Source organism: Pteropus medius, unplaced genomic scaffold (assembly GCF_902729225.1).
Source record: "Pteropus medius unplaced genomic scaffold, Ma_sr-lr_union100, whole genome shotgun sequence".
Taxonomy (NCBI): domain Eukaryota; kingdom Metazoa; phylum Chordata; class Mammalia; order Chiroptera; family Pteropodidae; genus Pteropus; species Pteropus medius.
The window spans coordinates 18,144,844-18,161,739 of record NW_024349802.1 but is presented as its reverse complement, the minus strand read 5'-3'; the positions used below and the strand labels follow the sequence as shown (position 1 = coordinate 18,161,739).

At 44.8% G+C, this 16,896-nt stretch overlaps 1 protein-coding gene and 1 non-coding gene across 2 annotated transcripts; one reads left to right on the top strand and one right to left on the bottom strand.

The window, feature by feature from the left end:
* Positions 1-1,160: 1,160 nt before the first annotated feature.
* On the bottom strand, positions 1,161-1,279 carry LOC120581723 (5S ribosomal RNA). Its single transcript, XR_005647373.1, has one exon. It is a non-coding gene; the product is annotated as a 5S ribosomal RNA (ribosomal RNA).
* Positions 1,280-8,152: 6,873 nt separating this feature from the next.
* CD74 (CD74 molecule) lies at positions 8,153-16,640 on the top strand. Its single transcript, XM_039836553.1, has 9 exons — positions 8,153-8,365; positions 11,714-11,886; positions 12,097-12,176; positions 12,688-12,750; positions 13,470-13,565; positions 13,934-14,027; positions 14,994-15,185; positions 15,700-15,762; positions 15,996-16,640. Exons 1-9 carry the CDS (start codon positions 8,289-8,291, stop codon positions 16,004-16,006), a joined length of 849 nt encoding a protein of 282 aa, XP_039692487.1. The 5' UTR covers positions 8,153-8,288; the 3' UTR covers positions 16,007-16,640.
* The last annotated feature ends 256 nt before the right edge of the window (positions 16,641-16,896 follow it).

The following is a 16,896-nucleotide window of genomic DNA, read 5'->3' as shown; positions in this document are numbered from 1 at the left end:
TTACCTTGTCAATGAGGCCCATCCCAACACCCTACAAAGTACTGCAACCTGCCCCCATCCTGCTGCCCCAGTAATACCTTTCCTTTTTTCCATCTCACTCATCACTTTCTAACAATCTGGTTTACTTGTTTGTCTCCTGCTAAAATATAAACTCTGTAAGGGCAGGCGTTGCAACCTAGACTAGCTCAAGGGGGACACTCAGGAGGAGACTCCCAGGAAGGTCCAGAGGGGGAGATAAGGCCCTTCCGGCTCTGGCTCTGAGCAGCTCCAAGTCTCTGCACACAGGCAGGGTCCCAGAATCAGACTGAGCAAGTTAGCAGAACAAATTATATCACCGAAGCATCTAACAATTATTGCATACTTAGTCTCTACGTCAGGCATGTGCGTATTAATTCAATTCTCCCAGAACCCAATGACATAGGTGCTATTAGTAAGCCCATTTTACAGGTGAGGAAACTGGAGTACAGATGAGTTAAGTAATTTATTCAAAATCACACATCTGGTAAGTGGTGGAGCTGGGATTTTTTTCCTATTAAAGCAAAACTTTTGATAGTTACTGAGACATTTTGAGGATTACAACACACATTATGTGCCTGTGCTGTGAAAGAGCCCCCTGTTCCTACAAGTGTTAGTGAAAGAACAACGTGGTGTCTTAACAGCTAACACAATTCCTGTAGGAGGAAATTGGACCTGTACACAATTGCCTTTAATTTTTTTCCTAACCATTTATTATGAAAATTACTAACATACAGAAAACTTGATTATTTATATACCCATTACTTAGATTCAGCTATTGTTAATTTTATTTTTTTTCCTGGACCATTTGAAAATAAGTTTTAAACATCATGTCATGTCACCTCCAACTACTACTTTTAGCCTTTAGCTCTTAAAAAGAAAAATATTCTCCTAGCAGACTAAAATTCCATTATCACACCTAAGAAAAGCAATAATGATTCTCAAATAGCATCTAATATTCAGTCCACATTTTCCAGCTTCTCAAAAATACCTTTTATAATTTGTTCAAACCAGAATCTTGTCAAGATTTACAAATGGCATTTGGTTGTTATGTTTCTTTACTAGGGGTTACAAATAGGTGATTTATTTTCTCTCTTTTCTTTCTTCTTTTCTTTTCCTTTCCCTTCCTTTCTTTTCTTTTTTAATGCCTACAGCACCTGGTCTTCCTAGGTGGTCTCCCATCCAAGTACTAACCAGGCCCAACCCTGCTTAGCTTCTGAGATCAGGCGAGATCAGGCATATTCAGGGTGGCATGGCCGTAGACAGGTGATTTTCTAATATATTTTCTTTTACATTACTTAGCTTGTATTATTCTATAAAGATTTTCTCCCTCAACTGGGATTGAATTATAGTTCCTTCTAGAGAGGCAGGGTAAATTGTTCTAATTCATGATGGAATTGTCCTATATTTAGCTGGCAAGTGCCCCCTTGAAGTTGGCTTTGGGGTCCTTCTGACAAATCTCAGTAGTCTTTGAACACTTTCTTGCGTTCTGGGAAAAAAGATGTCTCCAACTCCCTATATTCTCCCTTCCTCATCTCTGTGATCTGCCATTTTGGAACTGGGATGTGAATCCAGGAAGTCTGCTCAGAGTTCTTTTGTCTACTGCTCATGTCGTACTATGACTATAAATTCACATATTTAAAGAATCAAATAATTCTATAAGGTTGGCTATGAAAAACAAAAGTTCCTCACCTTTTCACAGCCAATTTTTTTGGTATTTACTTTCATATCTCTTCATAACTTCTGGTATTGTTACTTTCTGAATTTTCAGTTTTAAACATTATCCGGTTGGCTTTTCACTATGAAAGATGAAGATTTAGTTCTCTTTCCTCCTCTGCCCCCATAGGTCACTCTTCATGTCCTCCCATCCTCTTGTGTGCCTCTATTGTATGTTTAGTTAGATCAGTATTGAATGTTTACTATACTATGATATGGTAATATAATATAGCATGACTATAGCATCATTTCATAATATAGCATAAATGCTATTCTTAGCTGAGCTACATAGCATACTAGGATCACTATTCATTTCCTATGTAACTTTGTTTTCCCAAGAATTAAGAATTGTCTTGGTTTTTCATTTGCTTTTCTATGAAATTATTTTAATTCAACTTTATAGTCTCCAAAAATGATCTAACTTACTTCTCAGTACATCCAGGCATATCAGATATCTGTCCCCTTCACTGGGTGAGGAAATGTCTTTCAGAGTCTTCAGGCCTCATCCAGTGTGGATCTGTTGCTTTACTCCTGAGGTTTTTCTGTATTCTCATCCGGGGGGTCCCCATTCTCTCTCACGAGTTGAATTTGTTTCCCGTGTCCCAGGTTTTTATTTTTAGTGAACTTCATTTTGGTTGAGCATACCTTCCTGAAGCTTTCTGAGAAAGCAAAAAATTTTAAGATACTGATTATATCTGAAAATATCTTAATGACACTCTCACCTATTTGATATTTTGGTTTAGTAAATATTCTGGGGTAGAAATCATTTTCCCATAGAATTTTGAAGGCATCGCTCCATTATTTTCTGGCTTCTAGGGTTGCTGTTAAGAAGTGCTAAGTCATTTTGATTCCTGGTACTTTGTCTTCTTCATCTTTCTGGAAATTTGTGTAATCTTGTCTTCATTTTTCTGAGACTTCAGGAATGATGTGTCTTAGTAAGAAATTATTTTCATACCTTATCCTCAGAACTAACTGGGCCCTTTCAGTTTGGAAATTTATGTCCGAGTTTTGGAAATTGTGCTGTTTTATTTCACTGATGATTTCTTCCCCTCAATTTTCTCTGTTCTCTATTTCTGGAACTCTGATATTTGGCCGTTGGGCCTCCTAGACTGGCCTTTAGTTTTCTTATTTTTTTTCTCTATGATTTCTCTTTTTTTATCTTTGTGGTCTACTTTCTAAGAAATTAAAAAAAAAACAGCTTTATCTTCTATCTACTGATTGTTTAACATCTGCCCTTGTATTTTTAATTCTAAATGGATGTGCTTTTGTTCTGCTAATAGTACGTATATCTTTAAAGCATCCTAGTTATTTCTTGAGTGCAATATGGTCCTTTATTTCTCTAAGGCTATTAATGACCATATTTTTTTCCTCCATGGCGCTTTTTTGGGTTTGTTTATTCGTTTCGTTCATTCTCTTTTATGTTAGAGGCTTTCTTCAGCTGTTCCATGAATCCTTGATTGTCTAAAAAGCCTGGTGGAAGCTGTGACTTATGAGTAGGGCTTATCCACTGAGGGCTTCCCTGTAGGGTTATCTGGCTGGGTTGTTTCATTGGGGAACCCCCAATGTCAGAATCTTTAGGTCATTCCTCCTGGGATGGTCATGCTTCCCTGAGAAGGATCCTCCCGTTTACTGCCTGGAGGGAGAAGGCCTAGCTCCTGGCATTCTGGGAACTGAGTGGGGATTCCCAGCTTCAGCGCCAAGCCTACGCCCTGCACCGCGGGGATGAACTTCCAGTCTTCTCTCAGGGGGAGAGAGGGGTCCTTGGGGAGAGAGAGGACGCAAGTATCCAACTGTTTCATAAACAGACTTCCAAGTAATCCTCCTCTTCTTGGCCCTACCTTTACTCCCACCTACATGCCTAATACCCCAATTCCTGAGCTTGTTCTGACACAGAAATAGGTGGTTTCTCAGCTTTTCTTGCTGTAGGTTTAGGATACAGCTTTCTGGGGCCTGCTAAGGACGTAACCTCTAGTCCACCTGCTTTCCAGATCCCAAAGTTCTGCTTCTGTTTTTCATCTCCTGTTCTCTTTGTCCTTATAGATTTACACTTAAACAAACAACCCCACAAGTCTTTGTCATTTAGTTACAGAAGCAAAGCAGGAGAGGAAGCCAAGATATATGTGTATTGTAACCATCATTACCAAGAAATCTTTTTTTAAAGTGAGCTATAATTCATGTATCATAATATTCAAGCTTTTAAAATTGTACAAGTCAATGATTTTCTGTATATTCACAAAGTTGTGCCACCATCACCGTTATATAATTCCAGAATATTTTCATCACCCTAGAAGGAAACCCCATGCCCATTAGCAATCATTCTCCATCCCCTTCTCCCCACAACCCTTGACAACCGCTAATTTACTTTTTGTCTCTATAGATTCGTCTATGCTAGATATTTTACAAAAATGGAATCAAACAATATGTGGCCTTTTGTGTCTAGATTATTTCACTTAGCATAATGTTTTCAAAATTTATTTTGTGGCATGCATAGGTACTTCATTCCTTTTAAAAATATTTTATTGAGATATTAACTCCTCTTTATGGCTAAATAATATTCCATTATATTGATATACCACATTCTGTTTACCTACTCATCAGTTGATGGATATTTGAGTTGTTTCACTTGGGCTATTATGAATATTGTTGCAATGAACATTTGTAATTTTTGTGTGGATGTATGTTTTCATTTCTCTTTGTAGATATCTAGGAGTGGAATTACTGTGTTGTATGGTAACTCTGTGTTTAACTTTTTGAGGAATTGTCAAATTGTTTTCCAAAGTAGTTGTACCATTTTACACTTCCGCCAGTAATATATGAGGGTTCCAACTTCCACACATCCTTACCAACACTTGTTTTTGTCTTCATTATAGCCCTTACAGTGGGTGTGAAGTGGTACCTCATTGTGGCTTTAGTTTGCATTTCCCTATTGACTAATGATGCTGAGCATCTTATCATGTGCTTAGTGACCATTTGTGTATCTTCTTTGGAGAAATGTCTATTCAAACCCTTTGTCCATTTGAGATTGGGTTGTCTTTTTATTGTTGGGTTGCAAATACTTTCTCCTATTTTTGGACTGACTTTTCAACTCTCTTGATAGTGTACTTTGAAGAACAACTTCCTATTTTTCTTTGTTGCTTATGTTTTAAGTCATCTTTTTAAACGATCTTACTTTTAAAACAGCTTTACTGAGGTATGATCGACACATAGTAAACTTTATGAATTTGAAGTGTACAACTTGGTAAACTTTGACATATGCATACATCATGGAAACAGCCTCACAATCACAATAATGAACATAGCCATAACATCCAACAGTTTCGCTGTGCCCCTTTGTCATGCCTCTCGTCCCTTCCTGCACCACACTCCCTCAGTCCTCAGGCAACTACTCATCGTTTCTATCACTGTAAATTAGTTTGCATTTCCTAAATATTATCTAAATGGAATCATACAGTATATACTCTTTAGTTTGGCTTCTTTCATATAGCATAATCGAGATTCGTGCAGGTATGGATATCAGCAGTTCACTCCTTTTTATTGCTGAGCAACGTTCCATTGTATGGATGAACCACAGTTTGCTTATCCAGTGTGTACTGATGGATATTTTCGTTGTTTCCAGTTTGGGGCCATTCCCAGTAAAGCTGCTATGAACATTCATGCACAAGTTTGTGTGGCTATATGATTTCATTTGTCTTGATCATCCAGAAAATATTTTTTAAAATTATAGTTGGCATACAATATTATATTAGTTTCAGGTGTACAACAGAGTGATTTGACATTTACATATGTTACAATGCACTCACCATACTAAGTGTAGTAACCATCTGTCACCATGCAAAGTTATCACGCTATTATTGACAATATTCCTCTTTGGCTTTTCACCCTTCCCTCCACCCACCACCCCTTTGGCAACTATCAGTATGTTCTTTGTTTTTATGAGTCTGTTTTTGTTTTGTTTGTTCATTTGTTTAGATTTTTTAAAAAATTCCACATATAAGTGAAATCATGTATTTGTCTTTTTCTGAGTTATTTCACTTAGCATACCCTCTAGGTTCATCCATGTTGTTGCAAATGGCAGGATCTTTTTTATTGCTGAGTGTTATTCCTGTTATTGTGTGTGTGTGTGTGTGTGTTGTGTGTGTGTGTGTGTGTCTTGCATCTTCTTTATTCATTCATCTATTGATGGACCCCTAGGTTGCTTCCATATCTTGACTATTGTAACTAGTGCTGCAGTGAACATAGGGGTGCATATATCTTTTTAAATCAGTATTGTTATTTTTTTCAGGTAAAAACCTAGAAATGGAATTGCCAGGTCATGTGGTAGTTCTATTTTTAGTTTTTGACGACTTTCCATACTGCTTTCTATAGTGGCTGTGCCAATTTGCAGTCCCACCAACAGTGCACAAGGATATTCCCTTTTTCCCACATCCTTGTCAACACTTATTTTTTGTTGACTTTTTGATAATAATTATTCTGACAAGTGTTAAGGTGATATGCCTCATTGTGCTTGTGATTTGTATTTCCCTGATGATTAGTGAAGTTGAACAGCTTTTCATGTGTCTGTTGGCCATATGTATGTCTTTGGAGAAATGTCTCTCTCTTCATGTTTCCTGCCCATTTTTTTATTGGACTATTTTTTTGTTATTGAGTTGTATGAGTTCCTTATCTATTCTGGATATCAGCCCCCTTATTGGATTTATCATTTACAATCATATTCTTCCATTCAGTAGGTTATCTTTTTGTTGTGTTGATGGTTTTTTTTGCTATGCCAGAAGCCTTTTAGTTTGATGAAGTTCCATTTTTTTAATTTTTGCTTTTGTTTCTCTTGCTGGAGGGGACATATCCAAGAAGATATTACTAAGACTGATTTCAAATAATTTACTACCTATGTTTTCTTAGTTTTATGGTTTCAGGTCTTACATTAAGTCTTTAATACATTGTAAGTTTATTTTCATATATATTGTAAGAGAGTGGTCCAGTTTCTTTTTTTTGCATCTGCTCAGTTTTCCTAACACCACTTGTTGAAGGGACTGTCATTTCTCCATTGTATATTCTTGCCTCCTGTGTTGTAGCTCAATTGACTAGATAAGTGAGAGTTTATTTCTGGGCTCTCTATCTGTTCCATTGATGTATGTGTCTGTTTTTGTGTCAGTACTGTGCTGTTATGATTATTATAGCTTAGTATGGTTTGCAATCAGGGCAGAAAATACCTTAATAGTAAATATTTGAATAATAACAATTTCTTGAGCATCTCCTGTGGTACTAGGTTCTATTCTAAATGCTTATTTAATCTAACAACTCTTCAAATTTAGTATTATTGTCCTTATTTTACAAAGGAGAAAACCAACTCAGAAAGGTCGAGGGACTGGCTCAGGTCATACAGCTACGATGTTTCTGACTTGGTGTTTGAACTAAGGTCTGAGTGCATCAAAGGCCATATCTGCTCTTCTTCCTCCCTCCCCCCAAATATATATACTATCTATCTCCCTTAACTCTTGAAATTTAAAAATCACTGAATCTTAGAATCACAGTCTTTAACAAAAATTATTAATGCAAATATAACATACAGATTTAAGATTAGTAAAACAAACATGGCATTTAAGACATAGTAAGAAATAAAACCTTGCCAACACAATTAAACTTACCCTTTGCCAGTCCCTCCTCCTTCCCTCCCTGTAGAGGCCCCCACTCTTCCTGAATTGGAACCACCCAAGTTGAGCATCAGGAGGCAGAAAGATAAAGTGGTTAAAAACATAGATTCCACCAATTCCTGGATGTATGATCCTGGACAAGCAAGTAGCCTCTCAAATCCTCCGTGTCCTTATTTGTAACTGGAGATGATAAAATAAAAGTCTTCAAAGGATCACTGTAAAGATTAAACAAAACAAAGCATGTAAACAGCACAGGACCTGGCACAAAGGAGGGTTTACTACATGATGGTAAATATTGGTACCAGAGCCTTAGAACCATGGACTCAGCTTCATAAAATGCTCAAGTTAGAAGGGAGCAGAGGGAACACTGAACCCAACTTTCCTCCCCTGTTTTTGAGATGAAGCCAGAGAGGAGGGGGACTTGTCTAAGTAACAGAGGGCAAGCAGCTCTTTTCTACATCCACTCATCTGTGGGTGAATAAGGGAGACAAACAAAGGCATTTTCTGCTTCAAAGTGATTTCCTGTCTAGGGAATGAACATTTCTTGAATATCCAAAGAGCCTTATGAATCCAAAGGTCTACCCAGAAACAAGTGATGAGGGCCATGGGCAGCCAATGGATGTGTACTGGCCTTTCTACCTGCCTGGGGAGCTCCCCCTCCCCATCTTGTCCCATCGAAGTCTGCTTAGCCCAAGTCTGGGTATTTCCAGCTTTGTGGCTTTCACTTCCACTTCTACCAGGTGAGAGGAGTGGCCTCCTGTGGACGAATCAGATTCCTTCTCAACCCCAACTTCAAGAGGTGAGCCAGCAGTTCAGGGTCTCAGATACGCAGAGCGGCAGCGGCAGCAGCAGCAGCAGCAGCAGCAGCAGTGGTAGCAGGAGGTGTGGGGAGAACCAGAGGCCAGAACGATGGAAGACCAGCGAGACCTCATCTCCAACCACGAGCAACTGCCCATGCTGGGCCAGCGGCCCGGAGCCCCAGAGAGGTATGTGTGAACAGGAGAGAGCACACGAATCCTGGACGGCACAGACGGCACAGGTGCTGGGGAAGGAGACTTATACTGGAGTCACAGGAGGCAAGAAGTCAGGCTCTGACTCTAACCCTAACTGGGTGGGTCTGAGCGAGTCTCTGGGCTGCCCTGGGCTTTGGTGCTCCCTCCCGTAAAATGAGGCAGTTTCTCTAGGGCAGGGTTTTTAACTTTCTCTGCATCATATACTTGCCTTCTGGAAATCAGAAGAGGGCTCTCGAGTCTCCCCAGAGTTTCATACAATATCAGGGGCTTCATGGATGCCCCCGTGAAAAAGCATCGCAGGAGAATTCCCTCCTAATAACTATGGATGGGAATAGGTGTTTTGTTTGTTTGTTTGTTTGTTTAAATTTATTTATTTTTTATGGTGACATTGGTTAATGAACTTAATGTTTCATCTGTACACTTTAACAGTAAGGCATACATATATTTACACTGTGTGTTCACCTCGTATAGTTAGATTTCTTTCTGTCACCACATTTTTGACCCCCTTTTAGCCCGTCTACCTCCCCATTCCCCTGGGAATAGGTGTTTCTATGAAGGCAGTTATTGCTGCAGGCGTCTATGGAATATATGAGATGTCGGCCTTCACAGGAGGGATTGAGAGATGTTGAAAGGGGGTTAATAAAGGGCAAATAGGGCTCTGGCTAAATTTCTAGAAGGGGCTGATGGTTGATGTGGGTCATGTTCTGCCTGTGCCCTCTTCCTTGCAGCTGGGCCAGCACAGCCATCCAGAGAACCCTGGGCCCCCTCTCCTAGCCACCCTCTCCTAGCTCCTAGATGGCCTCACCTGTGTTTCCCTGAAAAAAAAAAAAAAAAAAAAAAGGAGGGGGACTATAATGCTGTTAACCCAATGTTCCTCACTTCCCCCAATCTCCAAAAAGTAATTTGAGAATTACTAGGACTTACAGCTAGACGTGATATCAGCTGTTGCCAGGCAGAAAGGGGTTTGAGAGAGGCACAGAGATGTCAGGAGGACAGGTAACTGGATATGGACCATTAGAGCAATGGCCTAAGAAAACCTGGGGAATCCCATAGCTAGGAGGGCCAACTCCCTTGGGATGGCTGGATTCTGATCCAGGTTCTGTGCTGTCACATGTGACTTGTATAAATCACTGCTTCTTTCTGGGTCTCAAGTAATATAGCAATGACAACAGTCATGATAATAGTTTCCATTCACTGTGTACCTGTTACCAGTTCTCGGCCACTGTTAGTAATTACTGTGATAGTTATGTGCTGGGCACATAAGTAAATGCTAAACTCAATCTTAATTCTCAGCAACCCTGAGTCAGATACTTTTTATTATCCCCATTTCACATAAGAGAAAATTGAGGCTCATTTTGGCAAGTGACCTAAGTTATTACAGCCAGTAAATATTAGAGCCAGAATTTGAACCCAGGACTAGTCTGGTTTTAGAGTTCGAGTGGAGTACCATCTGACCCCCTTCTAGAGATACAATTTGCAGGGAGAGGAGGTGGGACCCCTCTGAATTCAGGCCACCCAGTGAGTTTCACGCCCAGGGCAGGCTCAGTGTACAGAGAGGGTGCCCCCTCGTCAAACCCTTGTCTGTTTTTTTTAGTTCAGTTGCTTCTTCAGAACTGGCTGGGCCCTGTGTGCTCAGGCCATTCCAGACTTGAGCCTCTTTCGGACCCTTCTGTGAACACTTCTGCCTGGCAACATTTGCATCATCATTCCTCCTAGTTTTGGTTGGCTCTAGACTTTGGCCTTTTTTTTTTTTTAATTGAAGGAGGCAGTGGAAAGGAGGAAATGAAGAGGTGACCAACTGGTTCTCATCTAGAACCCAGGGGGCAGAAACTTAAGATGCATAAAGAGGAAGGAAACCAGATGCTAGAGTTAACTCACCTGAGAATAGTAGCCAGTGTTGCTTATGAAGTGCTAACTATGTGCTACTAATGGAAGTGAGAGCTTTACCCTCATAATCTTATTTAATATAACAATGCTTTGGGTAGATGTTCTTACCTCAGTTTACTCAGAGGTTGACTTTCCCTGGTCCCTGAGCTAAGTGAGCGACAGAGCAGCTCTAATCCAGGTAATGGATCTCATCTTTAATATGGCTCTCTAGATTCTTAGGCCTTATGAGAAGCTGAAGTTCAGAGAAGGAAATGACTTCCCTGAGTTCACATGGTGAGAGGCAGAGCTGGGACTAGACTGGGTGTGGAGTGAGCATGTAAATAGTGTACCGGAGACCTCGAACTCAGGCAAGACCCCAGGCTACCCTGTTTCTTGGAAAGACCCAGAACTGGGATTTGTTTTCCCTTCCTATATGGTCTCCTCTTCTCCACAGGGTTTTTGCTTTCTCTTTCCAGAATAACAATCTCTTGGGCTGAGCCTGGGCCTAGAGACAGAGGACTGGCAAGCAGAAAGCCAATGAGTATGAGCTGTGTCTGTGATGCCATGATTACTAGGCAAAAGTTTCCTAAACCTGCTTGCTGGGTTGCTGGAGTAAAGAGGGTATAGTCTCAGCCTGTTTCTAATGGGGTCTTAGTAGTCCCACCCCTGGGTTGCGGTGGAAGAAAACAGGTCAAGAACATTCAGGGTCCTGGAGCAGAATCCTTACATCTCCCATACTGTAACCTGTGTATGTGCCCCCAAAACTGCACCCAGGGCCAACAGCTGCTGGGGCTCCCTGAAGTCTGCGGCCGGGTCACCCCTCCCTGTGCAACCAGAGAACAAGAGAGATTCTCCCAGGTCACACAGCTCGGGTACCATACTCCTGCAGAAATCCCTCTTGAGTGGATTTTACCATTTGAAATATGTCTGTGCCCACAGTCAGCTTATTTCAAAGAAAACTACCAAATCCTAAAATGGCTCAGGTGAGAGGTACCCATGTGACAGGCCCAGAGAGGGGCAGAGACTTGCTCAAAGACACACAGTATCTGGGGCAGAGGATGTGCCTCCAGTAGAGGTAGTGCCTGGCCCTGCTCCAGCCTGACATTGTCTGATGCCCCTAACCCAATCCTAAAATGTCAAGGCCTCGCTTCTCTTTTTCGGGTGGGCCATAAGCTCTATTGTCCACGTCCCACTTCCTTCTCTTTTCTCTGATTTCACTGCAGGGGTTGGGAAGGTAGGAGGGTGAAAACCCCCTTCCCTTCAGGGGCCGGGGGAATGTCTTTAAGTTGCATGTCCCTAACGCACTTGTTTGTGCTTAGTGTTTGTTAGAGGTAGCTGAGGGGCGTGGGTGAGTGGGCTGATGGAAGTGGGGGGACGCATCCCCCCTCTCCCAGCCAGTCCTTGGAGCAGCCACCTCCATGGACTCTCCTCTGACTTGCCCTCTCCCCTCAACAGGAAGTGCAGCCGAGGAGCCCTGTACACAGGCTTTTCTGTCCTGGTAGCTCTGCTCCTGGCTGGCCAGGCCACCACCGCCTACTTCCTGTATCAGCAGCAGGGCCGGCTGGACAAGCTGACGGTCACTTCACAGAACTTGCAACTGGAGAACCTGCGCATGAAGCTTCCCAAGTGTGCGTTCTCCATATCCATCCTGACTCCCCCACTGTCCCTCACCTCAGAGATCCCATTCCTTCTCCTAGCTGGGCCCGCTGTCCTCGCCCTTGGGTCTGGAATTCCAGCCCCTTCTCATCTGGGTCTGAGATCTTGGTCCCCAGTTTTAGAACCCTTTTCCCTGGGCACTGGGACCACACACACTCATGCTATATCTTCTGACCCTACAGCTGCCAAACCTGTGAGCAAGATGCGGGTGGCCACCCCCATGCTGATGCAGGCTCTGCCCATGGAAGGCGTGCTTCAGGGGGTAAGGACAACCCCAGGGCCGTGGAAGGGGAAAGTGTTATCTAAGCCGGAGGGCAGGTGACAAGGAACAGGGGAGAAAGCTGACCCAGGAAAAGCCCAGCTGGGCAGCTGTCCTGACTACTGGGGGACAGGGCCCACCTCCAGAAGAGGAATCCCAGGGCTAGAAGGAAGCCTCTTGGGGCCATCCCTGGGAGGAGGGCCCAGCCCTCCCATTTACAAGGTGCTTTTCATGTCCCATAGCATCTCGGTTCCCTCCTATTCTTAAAGCCCTTACCATATATAGATAATGTTGCTGTTCATAAAACTATCCACTGTCCACAAAGCCCTGGCCAGGTAAGTATATGCAGTTTTGACCAATAAGGACCCTGAGGCAGGAAGGAAAATTGACTTGCTCACGCTCTCACATTTGGAGGTGGCAGAGATGGTGTTCTTGAGCATCTGGGACTGCAGACTCCAGTGGCTGCCTCTGTGCCAGGGCCCCTCCTCCTAACCCCCACTCCTTCCTTCCACAGCCCATGCAGAATGCCACTAAGTACGGCAACTCGACACTGGACCATGTGATGCACCTGCTCCTGGTGAGTGGGGCCTGGCCGGGTGGCCCTGCCTGTCTGCACCGTGTCTGGCACACAGTAGATATTCAGTACGGCCTCACTGGATTAATGAAGGAATGCGAGTGGCCCTTAAATGTTATATGTACTTTAGTCCCACCGCTCCTCCCTTTTTTGTTTTGAGATGGAGAAACGGAGGCCCAAAGCCTGGAAGTGTCTTGCTCAAGACTCATTTTTTCCTTCCCAAGTTTTTATTGTATGTTTACTCTGTGCCAGGCTCTGGGCCCACAAGGGGGAGCAATCAGACTCAGCTCCCAATCCTATGGGGATCCTATGTTAGCATGGAAGACAGACAAGTGACCAGGTGATGAGGGACATGCAGGGGGTTTTGTGAGGAAAGATGCAGAGGGCCCATCCTACCTGGGGGAGGAGTCCGGAAGTCTTCCTGGAGGAAGTAAAACCTGAAAGATGAGTAGGCATCTGCAAGGAGTAGAAGACTGGGGGTTACTGGTATAACTGGGCCTGGAATCTGGGTGTCCCCCCTTCCAGCCCTGGGGTCTTATAGCTGTGCTAGATTGCCCTCACCACCTCCCCTCCCCAAGGGTCCATCATAGGTGAGGGTCCGAGCTGGGTGCAGCTTCGGTCCAACCCTCAGAATGGAATAGCAGGGAAACGTGGTTTGCACATTTCACCTCACCTGGCAGGGAGCTCTTTTTAACCTTCCTTCCTGCCCTGCTGCCCTGCAGAGGTCTGACCCCCTGAAGGTGTACCCACAACTGAAGGGGAGCTTCCCAGAGAACCTGAAACGCCTTAGGAACACCATGGAGGGCCTGGACTGGAAGGTCAGTAGGCTTCCCTGCACTGGTGTCCTCTCTCTTGATATATCTAGGGCAGGGCTGGGAAGAGGTGAGGTGAGGGGTAGGCTGGGGAAAGCCTGGGAAAAGGTGGGGTCAGGGGGTATGCTGGGGAGGCCATTCTTGGAAAGCTGGAAGAGGCTTACCAGAACTTCCAAAGCCACAAACACAGAAGTGCTTGGCATAGAGGTACCACCTTGACCAAGCCCTGTGGGTCTCTAAGGGGGAACCAGGCTACAGCTGGACTTTGGGTGTAGGTGCTCTGCCAGGCCCTCCATGTCTCTGTCTCCAGGGGCAAAGCCAGGCAGGGCTAGAGAGAGCTATTGACCCTGACCCCCCGTCTCTGCCCCCATTAGGCCTTTGAGAACTGGATGCATCAGTGGCTCTTGTTTGAAATGAGCAAGAACTCACTGGAGGAGAAGCCCAAGCCCACTCAAGTTCCAACAAAAGGTACAGGGAGTTGGGAGTCTTGGGGTGCTAGGGTTTCTAAGAGCTCCCCCAGAGCTACAGAGGTTAGAGCCTAGAGCATTCCCTGACCCAAGCACTGGACTCTCCAAGCCTCTCTCACCTCTCCTGTCTCTCTCCTGCATGTTCCTTCTGGGCTTGGCTGCCCCCAGTCCCATACTATCTTGAGGGCCCACAGGGTACAGAGGCCTCCCTTCAAGAGGTGACCTCACTTGTGGAGGATGGCACTGAACAAGTGGGCCTGGAGCGGAAACCATCCAAAACATCCCAGGAGTCATCACAATGACCTTCTCCACCCCCAGGGGGAATTGCCCAAGATGACACAGACAGCGTGCCAGATAAGAGGGCCTTGGAGTTTTTCCATCTCATGTATACTAAGATTTTTAGCCCTAAAGTCTTTAAAAATGCCTGTTTTAATCCTGGTGATAATTTGTCCTGCAATTTTGGGCATCTCTTCCTTCTGGGCTTCAGTTTCAGAAGTGGAAAATCAATGGCCCACCCTGTGTGGGCCTCAGATTTTTCCATCATATTCACGGAAGGCACCTTAGATGCTGTCTAAACCAACTTCTAGGTAATGTTTCAATCCCCTCTACAAACAACCCCCTATTTCTACTTGGATAACCCCAGGAATAGAACCTCAGACTTACCAAGATATCTGTTGTTTTTTCTTAGAAATCAGAATCACATGTGCAAGTCTAAAAATTTAATAGGCATAGAATGTCGGAAGAAATCAAGTTCTGGGATGAATTAGCTACATAGCCATTCACTTTCTCTTTGATCCTGGACCTTGTTGGTCCAGGCCTCAAATTCCCCATCTGTGCAATGGGTAGAGCGAGTAGTCACTTGGGCAGAAGGCATTAGGCCCACAGCAGTGGTATGTGGACCTCTGGTTCTGCTGAGACTCTGGCCCAGAGCCAACTCACCATATCTTCACTATGCCTGTCGCTTCAGTACTGACCAAGTGCCTGGAAGAGGTCAGCCGCATCCCGGCCATCCACCCAGGCATGTTCAAGCCCAAGTGTGACGAGAATGGCAACTATATGCCGCTCCAGTGCTATGGGAGCATCGGCTACTGCTGGTGTGTCTTCCCCAACGGCACCGAGGTTCCCCACACCAGAAGCCGCAAGCGCTCTAACTGCAGTGGTAAGCAGTGGCCACTGTGCCAGGGATTATCAAAGGAGCAGGAAGGACCCGGAAGGCTGAAGGGCAAGAGGTCTCTCCTGGCACATGTGGCTATGACACTTGAGGTGGCAGCTCCCTGGGAGGCAGCCAGCCAGCCATGCATCCACCCCTTTGTCCATCCCCCTACGTGTGCATTCCTTATCTGTTTGTCTATCTACTTCTCTCCTGATATCCACGCTCATGTACTTATTCATTTGTCCTTTAATCTTTTCATTATTTTTTACCATCCATGCACTATCCACTTATGCATCCAGAAGTCCTACAGATCCATTCATCTCATTTCATCACCCCCTTCATGGCCTTTCTCTCAATTCCCCAACTACACTTCATGGCTACCATTCAGAAAGCATCCTCCCATTCAGAGCCTGCCCTCCCAGGATAGGTCTGAGGCCAGGTTGGGAAGAACCAGTCTCCCTCGCCAGTGGGTACGGCAGCTGGACTGCAAGTAACAAATAACCTTGCTACTCCTTTGCAGAGCCAATGGACATGGAGGACCTGTCGTCCGGGCTGGGTGTGACCAAGCAAGATCTGAGCCAAGGCAAGGGCGCCTGCAGGGGGGATGCCCAGCATGGCACAACCCTGGTCCATTCCCCAACCTGAGACGTCCCTTTCGTAGACGAGGAACAGGGGTGTGGGTGGGTCAGTACTTATACCCGAGCAGGAGGCAGTGGAGGGTGGAGAGTCCTCGACGGCTATGAGGCTCCAACATGCTGGGAAGAGGCAGGGATAACAGGTGACTCCAAACCTAACTTGCTGCTTCTCTTTCCATAGCCATCATGTGAGAATAGCAATCGAAGACACCGGCACCCAGCCAGCCCTGCATGGCCAGCTTCCTTGCTCCCCTCTGTCCCTCAATCCTAGCCCCATACTCCTCCCCTTATAGCCCCTCCCCGCACTCCCTCTCACCCTGCACCTCAGTCCATGAGATTGGTGTCTGGCTCTCCGTCATCCTTGGACATAACAAAATTACATCAGAACAAGACACTTAACGACGCAGGAGGGCCTTGCTGCCCAACCTCCCATCCACCAGCAGGGACGCAAAGACCCAAGGAGGTGGACCATGAGCTAGGCTACTTCCATTTCTGACACCACAGCAACCTCCGACATGGAACCCCAAGATCTAGACCAATGGACAAGGAGAGAAGGTGCAGGGAGAGCAGAGGATGCTCTCCTAAGCCCGAGGGCCCAACACATTTGTTGTCCCTTCCATCCTGGCTTTAGCCTTGGCTTTCCGGCCAATGGAACTGGGGGCCCAAGTCACCCTTTCCATTTCCCCAGCATCACTTGCCAGGAAGAACCTGCCTCTTCACCCTCAACCCCTCCTCATTCTGCCAACCCCCAGTTCCCTCTGCAGCAAGCTTGTCATCAGCCCTCATGGCCGTGGCTCCTGTGAAAATAAAGGTAGTAAGTAGAACACTTCTGGCTCCTAGCTGTTCTGCTGGATCTGGTTTGTTTACCCCAAGGAGGTGACTGAAGACCTCGAATCCCGTGGTCCGGGTGGGAGAACGCAGCCCAGGGAGCCCAACCACAGATGCCTGTGGTGACAGGCAGGGCTGGGGTGCTGATATCTTTGGGCACAAACACATTTGGTTTCCATATTTAACACAGGAATACTCTGCTTCCAAAAGGAAGGAGGCTCCTGCCCAAAGTTTTTTAAACACAGGTTCCTCTT

Coding starts and splice junctions, on each gene's coding strand:
- CD74 (XM_039836553.1), top strand. CDS start 8,289: ATGGAAGACCAGCGAGACCTCATCTCCAACCACGAGCAACTGCCCATG. Junction 11,887..12,096: donor GCGCATGAAGCTTCCCAAGT/GTGCGTTCTCCA, acceptor CTGACCCTACAG/CTGCCAAACCTGTGAGCAAG. Junction 14,028..14,993: donor CACTCAAGTTCCAACAAAAG/GTACAGGGAGTT, acceptor CTGTCGCTTCAG/TACTGACCAAGTGCCTGGAA.